General features: G+C 41.5%; 1 protein-coding gene across 1 annotated transcript; it reads right to left on the bottom strand.

Moving 5' to 3' along the window:
* Positions 1-490: 490 nt before the first annotated feature.
* On the bottom strand, positions 491-10,418 carry ltb4r (leukotriene B4 receptor). The gene is made up of 4 exons (XM_072669934.1): positions 10,333-10,418; positions 5,396-5,967; positions 4,040-4,295; positions 491-3,253 (listed from the first exon to the last, which is right to left on the bottom strand). Exons 2-4 carry the CDS (start codon positions 5,908-5,910, stop codon positions 2,888-2,890), a joined length of 1,137 nt encoding a protein of 378 aa, XP_072526035.1. The 5' UTR covers positions 5,911-5,967; positions 10,333-10,418; the 3' UTR covers positions 491-2,887.
* Positions 10,419-15,498: the final 5,080 nt, after the last annotated feature.

Below are 15,498 nucleotides of genomic sequence, written 5' to 3'. Positions count from 1 at the left end.
TTGGTATAAATGTATCCAGTGTACTGCAAGTACTCTCAAATGAGAGTCCAGTTTGCATTAACAACTCTTCTTACTGAAGCACAACTTCTGACCTTACGTCTTCCTTGATTATTTGAATACATTTCAACAATGCAAGGCCTGGATCTGACTGTTGGTGTTCATTTTGTTGCAGAAATCATGAAAAGGAGCGCCTAGCAATAATTCTATGGTGGAAGTGGTTTAGCTAAATTTGCACAGTCTGAAACCTGAAGCCTCCTCAGCAAGTCTTCATTTTTGCAGGTGATGTTTTTTTCCTCCTTTGTGGTTTCTTGGCCACATATCTGCTCATTTGATGCAAATCATTTCCTCTGAATCTTCTACATTCAATGTTGTTTGCTTCCTAACAATAGTCCAAGCTCATGCCACCAGTAGGCCAAGACAGTCCGTTGCGTCTGCAACTGTTCAGTAAAGCAGTGCACTAGTCTACTAACGCATACAAACAGCAAGAACAGACATTTACATCGCATTTTATTGAATATCTGACAGATGGAGAGTAACAGTTTGGATCTGTGCTGAGAGGATCAGACTAGATGCTGTACAGATGCAAATGAGAGATGAAGAGTGCATAGTAATAACTGTGATAATCTGTGGTACTGTTGTATCATTACTTGCTGTGCTATTTTTTAGTAGAAGTTGCCTCAACATGCATTGGAAACTTGCACACCAATCCTACATAAAAAGGCTTTTCTAGAAACCTGGCTCTAAGATCAGTTTACTGCTGAGTGTGTGAACTGTGGTGAACTTGAAATGCAATATCTTTGAATGGAAATACTACTATTTAATAACTCCCACGGTGGAAGTTAAATTTCCTTTTGGCCTGGACAATATGGACAAAAGTATTGGGACACCTACACATAACATCTCTAGGAGCTTTTATGATGTCCCAGTCTGAATCCATAGGCATTAATATGGAGCTGGTAACTAACAACAAGTTTGGAGCTCTGCAGTTATTAAGTCTGCAGAGCGTTGGGAGACCTTTACGCACTATGCTCTGAGCCCAGCACTTCCCGCTCTGTAGCTTTATGTGGTCTGACACGTCGCGGCTGGGTTGCTGTGGTTCCTAACACTTCCACTTTGTGATGATACTACTCACAGCTGATGGTGGAATATCTAAGAGGGAAGAAATTTCACCAACTGACTTGCTGTTGCAATGATGGCTCCTATTACATGCAGTACCACACTGGAATTCAGTGAGCTCTTTAGAACCACGACCCATTCTTTCACTAATGAATGTGTGTAAAGGCAGACTGCATGGCTAGGTGCTCAATTTTACACACCTGTGGCAATGGGACTTGAATAAAAACTCCTGAATTCAAAGACTAAGAGGTGTGTCCCAATACTTTTGTCAACATAATGGATGTTCGTATTAAATACATTTACGGCATTTAGCTCTGGAGAAGAGCATCTTACATTTGGATCAGCTTAGATCACACAGGTGGGCAAATGCAGTGTTAGGAGTCTTGCCCAAGGACTCTTATTGGTGTAGCAGAGTGTGCTACCAGTGAGTCAATCCCCAGTCTACTACGGCAAAGGCAGTGTTGTTACCCACTACACCACACCAACCACTACCAGAATACACTCTTACGGTAAAGGTGGCGAGCAAGGTTTTGGGCGCATGCCATAGAGGTTTATAGCTTTTCCTCTTAACAAATAAAAGGGTCAGAAAGGGTTATTTGTACAGTGCCACAGAGAACCACGCATGGTTCTCTAAACTCCTACCTAAGAACTAATATTTTCGTAAATAAGACCTGTGCTTTTGAGTAACCTTTGTGTTTTTTGTAGTTCTTTAAATCTTTAGAACATGAGTGTCCAGTCTTGTCTGCAAAGGGTTGGTGCTGCTGCAGGTTTTCAAGCCCAACAAGCCATAGCACACCTGATCCTACTTGGTTAATACAATGGTCTCAAATATTAAGAAATTGTGTGCTCATGCATAGGTGGGACGAAAGGCCTGTAGTCACACCCGCCCGTAATGGATAAGAATGGACAACCTTCCCAGATAACATGCCCATGTTGGGCCTATATGGGGAGCCCATCTGGGAGCCAGAAGTCAGTTTTCCATGTTGGCCCCACATACGGATGCCCACCAGGGTCAGTGACGAGACCAGAAGGGGTGTAAACATGGGCCACATCTGGGTTCTACACTGCACCTGCACTGCATGGAGCCTAGATGGAATTAAAATGAGATTAGGATAGGCTGTAACGATAGGGCCCATTTGGGAAGGCCCACTGGGTCTCAGTAACAACACATATACAAACCCACTCAGAGCCTATGCCCACCTGGACCCCAACTAGGCCACATTCCACCCCTGTGAGCCCCACATGAGCAGGTTGGCTGGGCTGCTTTAACATTTACAATCTCTGTAGGGAACCAAAGTGATTATTCTCTGGCATTCTTCAAAATTCTCCTCCAAGCCAGGAACCACCTAGGAACCCTCATTTTTACAACGGTTTTGAAAGGGTAATGTCTTTGTGCAAGCGTTAAAAGTCTGTGAATGTGTGTGAATTCACAGGAAGTGTGAGTTGTACGCAGTCTTTGTGGAAGCACATAGTTATATGCCAGTTTGCCAAACATAAATTCACAGCGCTTAAAAAAAAGGAATGTGCAAATAAAAAACAAAAATCCCAAAGCTCAGAAAATTGAGAATGAAGGTCCCCTGCAAGCTCCAGGTAGAAGCACTTTTCAAGAAGTCCCACTTGTCTTCGAGGTTTCTTCTATTTGAATTTAGAACTGTATAAAGAACACTTTAGGAGCTCTCTTTTCTGAAGCACAAATAGTTCAGATTGCACAGGAAGCTGCCTGCCCCATGCTGCGGTTTGATGCTATCTTGGGCTTTGTCAATCTGTGAGATTACTGCATCGTGGTTAGAGTATTAAACTCCTCCCCAAAGCTTTTTTCCATGTTTTTCTTCTCCTCTTCTGCGCAGCTCTTGTTCCTGGCCCGGTCTCCATTCTGGTTCGATTTAACCGCCAGCTTTGCGAAGACAGAGTTGTCAGTGGAAGTTAAACGCCTGCTGTTAATGGAGCACTGGTCTGAGTGGGTGCCTTCGAAAAGTTTGGCCATGAAGCTGAGGCCGGCGCGGCGGATGTAGGAGCTGCCGGCAAACACGTAGAGGATGGGGTTCACGCTACTGCTCAGGAAAGCAAACGCAGTTACGTTGGGGCGAGCGGCCTTCGCCAGATGGGTAAGAAAGCTAACCCCAGACTCCCCAATGACCTGGACAAGGACAGAGGAAGAAGGGAGAAAATGATGGGTAATCATTCGTAGAGTTGTAGTGGTTACCAACCATCTCTCAATACACCAAACATTTCAGCTGAACTACACTATATGTCCAAATGTTTGTGGACACCCCTTCTAATGAATGCATTCAGCTACTTTAAATTGCACGCATTTGCTGACACTGATGTGCAAATGCACACACACAGTTTGTCTAGTCCCTGTAGAGAAACATTGCCAATAGAATATGACTCTCTGGAGCAGATAAACATGAACCAATTGACACCATGCCTAAAGCCAGAACTGTGTTCTGGAATAATGGTGCTCTACCCACTACTTTTGGAATGAGTTGGGGATGAGAATGCAATCAAACCCTCACAGCAATGCTCCATAATCTAGCAGAAAGCCTTCTCTGGGCAGTAAAGACAGTAACTCCAACAAAAGCAAGATAAACTCTTTTCTGATACCCTTGATTTTGGAAGTAACAGTAAATTAGCAGGTGTCCCAATACTTTTTTGCAAAGGTACTGTGAACAGCTGAAACGGATATAGCAGATCTGGGTTCAAAATTAAATCTGCAGGAAGGTCAATGTCTGGCAGTGCCTCCTACAGGAGATCTACCTTCTATCTCCTATAGATCTTACCCTACCTTACGAAGTATGTCGAATCTGAGTGTGGCGTGAGACCTTCTAGAAAGCATAAGGTGACTAGTGACCTCTCAGCTGATTTGGTGGTAGTACAGAACCATCCTGAATTGTTCTTTGCACTAATGTGACATAGCACCAACCTCTAATATGTTGATCACATGGTAGGGTATCCAGAAGATGGAGAAAGCGCTGATGATGAGGAGGATAAGGAAGCTGCCCTTCACACGGCCACGAAACATGGCACTGCGAAGGCGGCAAATTACAGAGGAGTAGCATGTCAGGATGAAGGTGAACGGGATCACAAAGCCCAGGAGAGTTTCGAACAGGTAATGGAAGATTTTATGCCCGGAATTGTGATGAAGTTTACACAATGTCAGGTTCAGTTTCTGGATTGTTCTGTTAAAGCAATAAGACAAATTAATTGATGCCACACATTCATGATGATCACATACCAATATGACACATCCACTAGTTAAATGCCCTGAATCTACAGGCCTGGAATTGCAGGTCTAGAACTGTTGCAGGTAACCTGAAAATGTACAAAGTGTGGATAGAACAGTCAGGTCCAAAAGTATTTGGACAAGGAAACAGCTTTTGGAATTTAGCCCCTGTAAACCACCACAATGGATGTTTAAATGCAAATCCTTTGCAGTCAGTGACTTCCTGAAGTCTTAAACCTATGGACATCACCAAATGCTGAGTTTCCTCCCTTAGAATGTTTTGCTAGGCCTTTATCTCAGCCTTCGTTGCTGCTTGGTTTCTGCCATCAGTGTGTCTTCCAAAAGTGAAAGGCAGCCTTATCATTTGTGTTGGATGCATGGATGTTAAGCAATACATCCACTATAGGAAAGTTTGCCAAACAGCGGAGGAGGCTGTCATAACGTACTTACTACAAAAAGATGAAAGAGGCAGCGGTTTAACCGGCTGTAAATGGTGTAAAAAGGTTTTGCCAAACACAAGTTTTTTTTTGGCCGTGTCCGTAAGGCAGTGCTCGTGTCTTACTTGAACTATTTGTTACACTGCCCTCAAGATCTTCACTGCCTCATTTCAGATCTATTATGGTGGTGATGTACAGAGGCAAAATGACAAAAATTGGGTCACTGTCCAAATACTTATGGACATTCTGTGGAAAGAAACCACTATAATACCCCTGCTGTACCACTGCTGACCAGACCATTCAAAAAAAGCAGGGATATTAATTTGCTGCTGGTAGGGGTTTATCCAGGGGCACCGTATGAGCGAGGGGAGTTAGGACGATTCAAAGGGCCTGTGACTGAAAGGGGCCCTAAAAATGGCCCTAAAATATCCCTATCCCTGGGTGTACCATACACAAGTTTTTGCACACTTCAGCATTACTTCTGGCTTGAGTACAGTCTACCAACCAAAGATGTCCAGCCAGCAATGGTCCTGAGGTCAAATAAAAAGTGTCTAGAGGATGACTAACACAAACTAGGCATGGACTAGGTCAAATTCAAAGAGCATGGAAAGAAGCCTACACATTCACATTCCTGCGGTAGAAGGGCATGGGCAAGGCCAATAAAAAGGCCATGACCCAAATTCCCAGCATGGCCATGTAGATCGTCCTTTTGTTCCTCAGGCTCTGAGACAGGAAAGGCCTGGTGACAGCCAGCCAGCGGTCCAAGCTCATCAGGCAGATGAGGTAAATGGACACATACATGTTGACGCAGCACAGGTAGTGCACAGTCTTGCACATCACATCTCCAAACTCCCACCCCCGTCCGCCGGCCAGCAGGCGCAGAAACAAGGGGGCGCTGAGGAGCACAAAAGCATCAGCCACCGCCAGGTTCAGAACCAGGAGGCAAGTGACGGAGCGCTGCTTGACCCGGCACAACACGGACCACACTACAAAGAGGTTGCCGGGGAAACCCAGCACAAAGGCTAGCACTAGAATGGCTATCCCGATCTTTTGGGACACATTTGAAGGACTGTTTGGTGTGGAGGTGGCGTTGAATGGGGCAGAAAGGGTTGGGGCTCCTAGTTCACTGGCCATTTGGATTGCTTGTCACGTGGAGGGCAGGGATGGTTTGTTCTGTGAGCGATGTGTCTGCTGGAAAAGAACAAGAATGAAGAGCAAAATTCAGGACAATTCAGTTCAGTTTAGCTGAAATGTAGTGCAGGACATCTAGTTAAAGCAGTACAGACAGAGTTTTATACCAGAAACAATGAAAGAGCAGGTGTCCCAATACTTTTGTCCATATAGTGTACCTCATGGGAGACTATACAACGCTAGGTGGAGCAAACTAGAACTTGCACGGATGGGCTTTTGTTGCTTTTTATTGCAGCATTGCTGGGGTTTTTTAAAGCCTCGCTTTCACTGCTAGGTTGAGTATGCAGTGATACAACGGTTCTGTGGTATGAAACTAACCACCGATGAAGGGTAAGGAGATAATTAGCACAGATTGTGCAACGGTATGCTTACCAAGGTGTACACAACAAGGTGTGTGTGTCTCATGAAGTATCCAAATGTGTGTTTTACATATATAGTTCCACTGTAAAAATAAAGAGGAAGCCTTGAGGAACCTCTTAAAATGTTTTAAGAACCGTCAAGAAAAGGTTCTTGGGGGTAACATACATGAGGAAAAAGCCTTTGCTTTATATAATACAAAATACAGTAAATACAGTAGCCTAAAGATCCTCTAGCAACTTAAATGGGTTCTTTAAGGAACCAGATCTAAGGAATCCCAAAAAGTTCTTACAGGTACCTCTAAAGCCCTCAGCATACTGCCTGCAAAACGAAGTTCACGAGCGCTGCACAACACCGAAAGTGCCTTCTTTAGTTGGCCGGTGCTTCTACGGTTCTAGCTATGCCTATGCGCGGGTTGCTGAATGGAAGGCAGCTGCCTCAATGCCCTGTCTGGCTGACGGAAGGCCGACTTAGAAACGTTTAGACGAGAATGACTCGAGTGACTGGTGACTAATGATCGAGTGACTGCTGTTGAAAGGACAGGAAGCTAAACTTTCCCCATTGTTTCCCCATGTTTTTTCCCATCTATAACCCACTCGCTAAGCTAGCAGTTGCGTAACTAGCTCAGCTACAGCTCCAACTAAACACTAAACACCACAGCACAGACAGTGTTCCAGCTAACTGAGGCTCAAATCACACACGGTTAGAGGATAAAGCCTCAATTCTGAGAGCAGACTGGTTTTAGACATGTTGAACTCACAACTACAGTGGACTTGTACAGTGGGGCCTGTTTTCAGAGGGTGACCTCACCAATCATTGAGCTCCCACAGCACCAGTGAGCTTCTTGTCTATACAAGTATACTGAGTTCTTGGAGGAGCCCCTAGGTTCATCCTAGGTTCCTAGAGGTTCTTCAAGGAACTACTAATTTTTTCACAGAGCTAGTAAATAGCAGAGCTAGTAAAATTGCCAGAGCCTAATCAATTTCTGCTGTTGGCTGCTGTCACTGCTGGACAAATGCAGATATGCGCTGCTTGGGTGGTCGGTAAAGGCCCAGGCTCACAATATCTCTGCAAATCGCTCTAAGAAATATAAAAAAAGGTCAACTCCTGTCACAGTTTGCACTTGATCTGTTCAAAACTTAAAAACAAAAGAAATTCAACTGGTTTACTTCTTTACTGTAAATGCAGTGTCTTGTCTGCTGATGTTACTTTCAAATAGTTATTATAATAATATTAATATGCCACACACTAAAAATTAATTCGAATTTTTTTTGTGAGTTTGCTCCCCCAGTAAGATTAAAAACAATAGCCAGAACGACACCAGTATGATGTGAGCTAATTACAAATAATGTCAATGACAGGAGGTATGTTACACTCACAGTGTATCCTATGGAATGATGAAGCATCTGATGCTATTATGGTGGTATGGGGATGAAAATCTGATTAGGTTTGGACCGGCCTTAAGAATTGCGTCTTACATTAATGCAATACAGTATTATATCTGTAGGTACCTTAAGATGTGGTTACTGGTGTTGTGCAATACTGAACTGCACCATGTATGACCTATTACACAACAGCTTTTGACTCATGCTAGTATGGCGCTTTACAAAGAGGAAATCTACTTTTCGTAAATGAAAGAATGTTTTGTGTCCTGTCTTCCATCAATCACTTCCTCTGAACTTTGTACTTCTAAGATTGAATTAAGCTGTCGACTGAACTCCGATTGTAGATCGATGTCTCTGATAAAAAAGCATCGGGAACATTTCAGTGGTTTTCTCTTCAACCATATAAGTATCAATTAAGGGCATGTTAAGTACACTGTGTCATTTTTAGAATACACTCATACATGAACTCTAATTACTAAAAAGCGGACCGGGAACTGTGAACAGGAACGTGGTCTTTGTTTAGTCTTTAATTGTGAATGTATGTACACATGCAGGGTTCCTGCAGATCCTAACAATGTCTTAGAAAGTCTTGAAATAGATTTTAAAAGGCGAGGTTTATAGACTGGGTTGAAAAAGTACCGTAAATTCTCCTAATTCAGCATTGTCTTCTGACCTAGAAAACCTAAGAGTAATGACGAGTTAGAAGCCGGCAGAGCTGATTGCGAAATTAGGACAGGTATCCTGACAGCATATTAGCACAAATCTGGTCCTGTAAGGGTAGAGTGAGCATCACACTGAACACTCTCTCTCTACCAGTTATCATGATCTTATCACTAAATTGCTTTTGGGAAACTGGCCTGTAATAGTCACACTGACTCTCGTATCTCCAACAAGGCAAATTTTTACAGGAGATAAAAAAAACCTTCTTAACCTTTAAGTGACTTCAATCGAATTTTATTCTCTGTCATTTTGGAGAATTTCTATTGATCCATACATCATGAAATTTGGACACAAGGTAAAGAACTCAGATTCAAACTGAGTCAAAAGGTGAAAAACTGAAGAAATGGAGATCCACAGTTTGGAGCATATGTAGAAATGCAGTAAACGTGTAGCGTACTGTATTTACTGAATTAAGTAACACTACTATTAAGTGAAGGTAATTACAGCTCATCTGACCAGAAGACAATCAGATCTAGTAAACCGACAGGTAGTTCTCATGCATTTTACACTATAATTCAAAAGTTTGGATCAAATACATTTTTAACAAAGAAAAATAAAGGTAAAAATGAATATGTTGGTCCTGTCTCACTACATAGATAATTTCAGATAATCAGTAAGAAGTGTTAAACACAATTAGTAAGACTTTTTAGTAAGTATTCAGAATTTCTCTTATTTCTGTATTTTTAGGTGGAAAACCAAATATAAATGACAGTAAACATAGAATTACAGTATTCAAAGTACTACAGTTACTAACAGTATAACTACAGTATACCATATTACAGTCCATTACAATCCTCAAAGCATTAAACTTTTCATTGTTCAAATTATTACTGAATATAAAAGAAAACCCGTTATTAAAATGATCAGTGATTCTACATTTGTAAATGGTAGTTGGAAGATTCAATAGCGTTACCCTATTTAAATGACTTCACATAGCTTACTGTTGCGGTGTAGGCTACAGACCATCAGGTGAAACAGTGAACGGTCTGAAGCGCCAGGTAGATATCGTGAGTATCGTGACTAAACGAGGCGGATCAGATAAAAGAGAAAAGCTACAGTGGTTTTGTATATCATTGCTACAAAAGCACAGTTGGTCAATATTTCCCCAGTAAGTGGTTTTATACAGTCGCTGTCACGAGTCTTCATATCTCCAAATTGGCAACTTTACAGAAGAAGATAAAAACCTACTTAACTTTCAATGGAAGACAATAGAAAATGAATTTTGGAGCATTTCTATCGGTCCATTCATCATGAAATCTGGACACGAGGTAAAGAACAACTGTCAGATTCAGGTAGGGTATGTCAAAAAGTGGAAAAATGAAAAAAATTGAGATCCACAGTTTGGAGCATATGCGTAAATGCAGTAAACGTGTAGTGTACTGTATATACTGCTATTAAGTGGATGTAATTACAGCCCATCTAGTCATAACAAAAGCATGTATTTCTATTGGTCAGTTTATGATGAAATTTGACCAGAATGTAAAGAACGACTGTTAGATTTGCATTATGCTGTGCTATTCCGATTCAGTCCATATTCAGAGTTGGACTTGAATGGACATGTGAATGTGCATCAGAAAAGAGGTAACAGAGACAGTCTGCTGAGAGCACTGAACATCACAATGCACACACAAGCATAGAGATGTAAAAACCTTGTATCTCAATTTTGTGTCTCCATATCTGACATTTTTCACTTTCTGGCATGCTCTGAATCTGGAAGGTCTTCTTTACATTGTGTCAAAATTTCATGTTGGACCAATAGAAATGCTCCAAAAATCAATACTATATTAATAATACTTTTATGTAATAAGTTTTTTTCCCCTGTAAACTTGTCATTTTGGAGATACAAGTTTTTTTTCCCATTAAAACAAGGATAAACACACATACAAAGGCAGTCAACACTTACCTGGACAAACGAAGGCTGCGTGCCCTGTGGAATGAGGCTGGTCTTGTTCTGGACGTTCAGCAGCTGTGGGCGTGTCTCACTAGCTTTCCACTCTTCAGTGCCAGCCCTCTCTCCCTCCGGGGAACACTGAGTGCGAGCAGTCTTACCACACACAGGAAAAGAGAATGAAAGAAAGATCAGTGAGCACATCAGCTGGTGGTGTAACTGTGACGGTTGCAGGGTTGTGTTATTTTGATACCGCTGCGTTGGCCTTATTGTTTCAATACTCTACTATTCAACAGCTCTCTCTCTCTCCCTTAGTCTCTTACCCTTTAACCACAACATCCTACAAATGCAGTTAACTTCAGCACAGCGTGATGGCGTTGCTTTGTCTGCCAACACGCACTCTTTGCATTTCCTGTCCATCACATTGCAAACGTAGCATTCTTTCGAAACCCTGCTTGTGTCGTGCCAAAATTTGCTTTTCAGCCTTAGAGTTTTTCTGTCCATCACCCCCCCTAGCATTACAACACACAGGGGACCAAAGTGGAGTTCCTGTGGCCTCTGATTAGCAGTTGTGATTTCTAACAGTTGTAAGCGGCCTTGTTTTTAACTCTAAGGTGTATTACCCAGTAACTACAGGGACATGTGTACGAACTGGTGAAGCTATTCTTTAACACTTTCAGCCTGTCGTCTGCAGCCCATAGGCTGTTGAGGGGTTTAGCCACTTTGCTCACAATGGGATAAATTCTGAATTATGAACATAACTGGATTATACGTCATTTATATAAAACGAACAAATTGAACAGCAATACCTTACAGAGCCATAATCACATGGCTTGGCCCTGTTTCTCTCGTGTGTTTTTAACCAAATGAGACAGATGATCAGATAAGAAGAGCTTCAGTGGTTTTGTAATGGGTGGGTCTGGGGGGGAGGGGGCACTACCCACACAAAAACAACAAATGCAGGTAACACTACTATAGTGTGGATAGAGTCAGAAGGCACTTACATCAGTCTTTCTAAAGGGTAATTCCAACTTGTGCCTGTTGGTAACACCTGCTGAGGTGAAATGACATCAATACTGACCACAGCATCCCTTTGAACATCTGAAGCTGTCTGGGATAAGCCTTTTTTAACGTGTATGTCCATTTTTCATCACATCAGTGTCATTCAGCTGTAGTCATACTGCCTCTTAAAGGTGCCAACAACTGTATTTACTGAGTATTTAAAGTTATTTTGATGTATAAACAAAAAGTAAGGTGTAAAATGCTCAGATTTACAACCCTGTTATTGAATACTATCGCAAAAACACTGTAATGATTCCTGAGTCTCACCTGAATAGTGTTGCTCACTTCCCCAAGGTTGGCTTCCTGAACTGACTTGCTAGCTAGATGTTGTTCCAGTAAAAAAAAGAAAAATAAGCTAGTGTTCACTTCAAATGTGTGTTTAGCTCCAGTCTGGTTCAGCTGAGGTAGTGCCATTTGTTTTCTAGAGAGCGGAGGTGGGAGAGAGGAGATAGTAAAATCCATCCAGCTAGTGTTTGTATAGCTCCCCTTCTGCGGATAGTGGCACAGGAAGAGTTGTAGTCAAGAGGTCTGGTTCACGTGGAAATCCATATTTCCATCATTCTGGTCTGGAGATGATGGACTGGCTGCTTTCCAGTATCAACAAAATCATGTTCTCCCACAGAGGTTTACAGTGAGTCAAGAAGACAATGAAGATACTTCAGTGTTTGGGGTTCACAGTTTGTCATTTCCATTTATTCCACTATGCCAAGATAAATGCAATGGCCATAAAGCAAGTAAACCAAAGTCCAGATGGACAGTAACATCATGTGATTTCAGTATAAAACATCACACACCACAGTCACTGACAGAAAGTAGTCAATTCTTGTTTTTTAAGTTCACCACATCCTGTAAAGTTGTGGTCATCATGACACCCCTTTCACAATCTGCCTTAAAATAAGCCTAGAAGGGTGTATGAGTGTAAGTGGCAAGGCCTACATTGATAAAAGATGATTCTGGGATAGATACAGCCTAGTTAAGGCACTTGTGGGTTACTAATAATGACATGTGTAATTTAGGCTTAGTTTGGCTGTGAACTGTGACAGTCATATTTAAGCTATACTAAATATGGCCCACAGGAGGCCTACCATGTGAAACATTTGGACAGTGTTTCCTTTTTTACCCAAAACTGGACAAAGTCATTGGAAGGGAAAGGAAAGTAAGTGTTAGGTGTTGGCCTGAACTGGGCCATGACCCGTATGCCATCTGGGTATATGCTATAATCTGTAGTCAGCTGTTTACTCCACTGTAAACAGCCAGGCACAGCGTACCTTGTTTACATATTCCAAAGGTGGGATACATATTCCATTTCCATTTTTTTTTCATTATCAGCTTCATGTGTGATGCTCAAATGTAATAAAGTGAAATTAAATTTAGCTCTTTTAATGAAAATACTGTGAAATATTGCCTTATATCGGTGCCCTATTTGACGCGTGAAACTTATTACCAAATACCGTCATTTCAGCACGCTTCCCTGCGTTTGAAAAAAACAACAGTCAGACCTTTTGACACGCTCATAACTGATGTAATAGGGCAGTTGCATTAGTCATCGCAACTTTACTACACTGATCAGTTTAAAGTAGTAATGGTAATTACCAATAGTCTTAAATTGCTTCACATGAACACATTTTAGTGTGGTTTACCCAGACATTACCCAGCAAGGTAATGTTCAAATATCATTGACTTTTGAGCAGAATGATCATTTTGATATCAGCACTATGTTGGATTTAATGTTATATAAAGTATGGAGGAAAGCTGATGGTTCCTAATGTTGGCAGCAGTCACATTGAATATATGAGTTATAGCTGTTATGAGCAGCTCACTCTGGCAATTCAAACAGACCCTAAGGGACGTTTACTGCTAACTCATGCCTTTGAGGTGAGGAGGTAATATTTCATAATGTGAAAATGTTCAGTTTCTAAGAGATTATTGTTAATATAAATCAGTTCTATTGAATATTAATTATTTTAAAGCATTAACTAAATTATCTTATCCTAGCATTTAGTTATACATTCTAGCAGTCAGGCCCCTAACAACAGCTGTCCCCACTGAAGGTTTTAGCTGTCAATAGTTACATTATGTTGTAATGAAATCAGACTTTGAAAATCTTTAAACCAATCTTTCACATTGCCAAGGTTTTTGGACTCACATTTCTTAACACAGTAATTATCCTCTTGCCTTAAATGTGTTATAGGCTCTGTTATGCACCGGATTGCTTAGGTGGAACAGGTCGCAAAGTTGCTGCACCTACTGATTTGGATCATGAACTGAGAGCATGGGTATTAATACAGGAGAGAGAGAGGAACAAGCTCACGCAGGGTAAAATATACCATGGGTATTTTATGTAGTTCAGCATGTGATTGTGATTTTGATCATGGGACGTATTTTGTACTTTCAATGCTGTGTAGTCCAGGACTTCAATACCAGTCTGGAAAATCGACCCTAAAAGAAGAGCAGACTCCTCAATACAGCCATGACGCTTGTATGGACTCTCTGCCATCTTGTGGCCAAACGTTTGTAGAGGAAAGGTTCATATTTTCATATGAACAGCCTGCCCATCTCTGCAGAGTCAGAAGGTAAATAAAAGTCGAGTGAGCCCGATATCCTACTCGGAAAGTCGGGAGAACCTCACCAACCCTGAGTTCAAAATCCAAGATGGCCGCACCGCAGATCAACAGTAATAAAGGCAGTAGTATTACACAGTTTATTACCTCTCTATTTGTGTCTCATTCAATCAGTCCTACACACACTACTGACTAATGTCTACCTGTGGACATGTTTCCATGGTGTTTAGAAGTGCTAAATACTGTAAGGGATTGTCAAACCAGCTGTGGTAAGAAGGGGTCAACTGGGGTGTGACATCATTCCCAGCTCCAACATCCAACATCCAACATCCGACGTAAATGGTTCCCTAAGGACTTCGGAGTTTACCACAACTGGTTTGATAATTCCGTACTGCTGTTTTATGGCGAATCTAACCAAAATATGTCCCACTTTATATGTCACAGGTATTAGCATTGTTAGCATTGTCCCAGGTAAGCAATGTTAGCAATACTAATGGATAACAACGCACTATAGAGTATTTTGCGCATTCAAACATCATGGAAACGTGTCTATAGATGGATGTTAGAAAGTGCACAACTGATTTAATGAGACATAAATAAATAGAAGTGTTAATAAGTTATATATTACTACTGCTTTAATTGCTGATGATGTGCAGTGTGGCCATCTTTATGCCCAGTGAAACATTTACATTGAAGGCATTTGGCAGACTGGAAAAAATGGGTCTTCAGTCTGCGCTTGAAAACAACAAGCGACTCTGCTATTCGGACACCCAAAAGACTTTTGTCCACCACTTCGGTGCCGGGACAGAAAAAAGCCTGGACGCTTGTCTTCCGTAGATCTTAAAGGAACGTTGATTCAGACATGACTGTGTGTCTTCCTGCCTCAGAATCCAGTTACATCAGAATATTTCCTGACAGCATGGCGGTAACTCCACAAAGTCACACAGAACAGTAAATATGAGCACCATTAAACCAAAATACACATTTATTTACATCATATATATAGTACTTATGATCAATCTGTGCAAAGAACATTCCAAACATGTACTACTTTGAATGTATATGGGAAGACATGGACTTCTCTCACTGTTGTAACAGTGTGTTAACTAACCCTGCAGTACGGAGGCTGTACTTTAACTCGCCTACCTCTGTTTCTGAGTTATAAGTCAAAGGAGTCCTCCTGTTTGGTGTCAGCAGTATAGACCAGTGGGAGGGTGTGTATAGGCCAGAGGGAGTGGAAAAGGCTGCTGTTGTCCAATTTCCAGCAGTTACACAATGCAAATATTCACAAGTAAGAAAATCCTGTACAACGCTTCCAACAACTTGTAGAATCCATGACCAGATGATTTCTTGATGTCCTGGAGGCCAGAGGAAACCCACCATGGTACTTGATAGGAGTACCAGCTGTTGTAGAGTTATCCATGCTCCACCCACAAATTCATACTTAAGAACTTTGTAGTAAGACAAGTTAGTTAGACAAGCTTTACAGAACGTTGGCAAAAACATTATTGTTAAAAACAGCTCATTTTAACAATTAGATCAGTATCAGCCAAACCAT

This window comes from Salminus brasiliensis, chromosome 24 (genome assembly GCF_030463535.1).
Source record: "Salminus brasiliensis chromosome 24, fSalBra1.hap2, whole genome shotgun sequence".
Classification (NCBI taxonomy): Eukaryota; Metazoa; Chordata; class Actinopteri; order Characiformes; family Bryconidae; genus Salminus; species Salminus brasiliensis.
The sequence above is the reverse complement of the archived record's forward strand: the minus strand, read 5'-3'. Positions and strand labels throughout refer to the sequence as shown.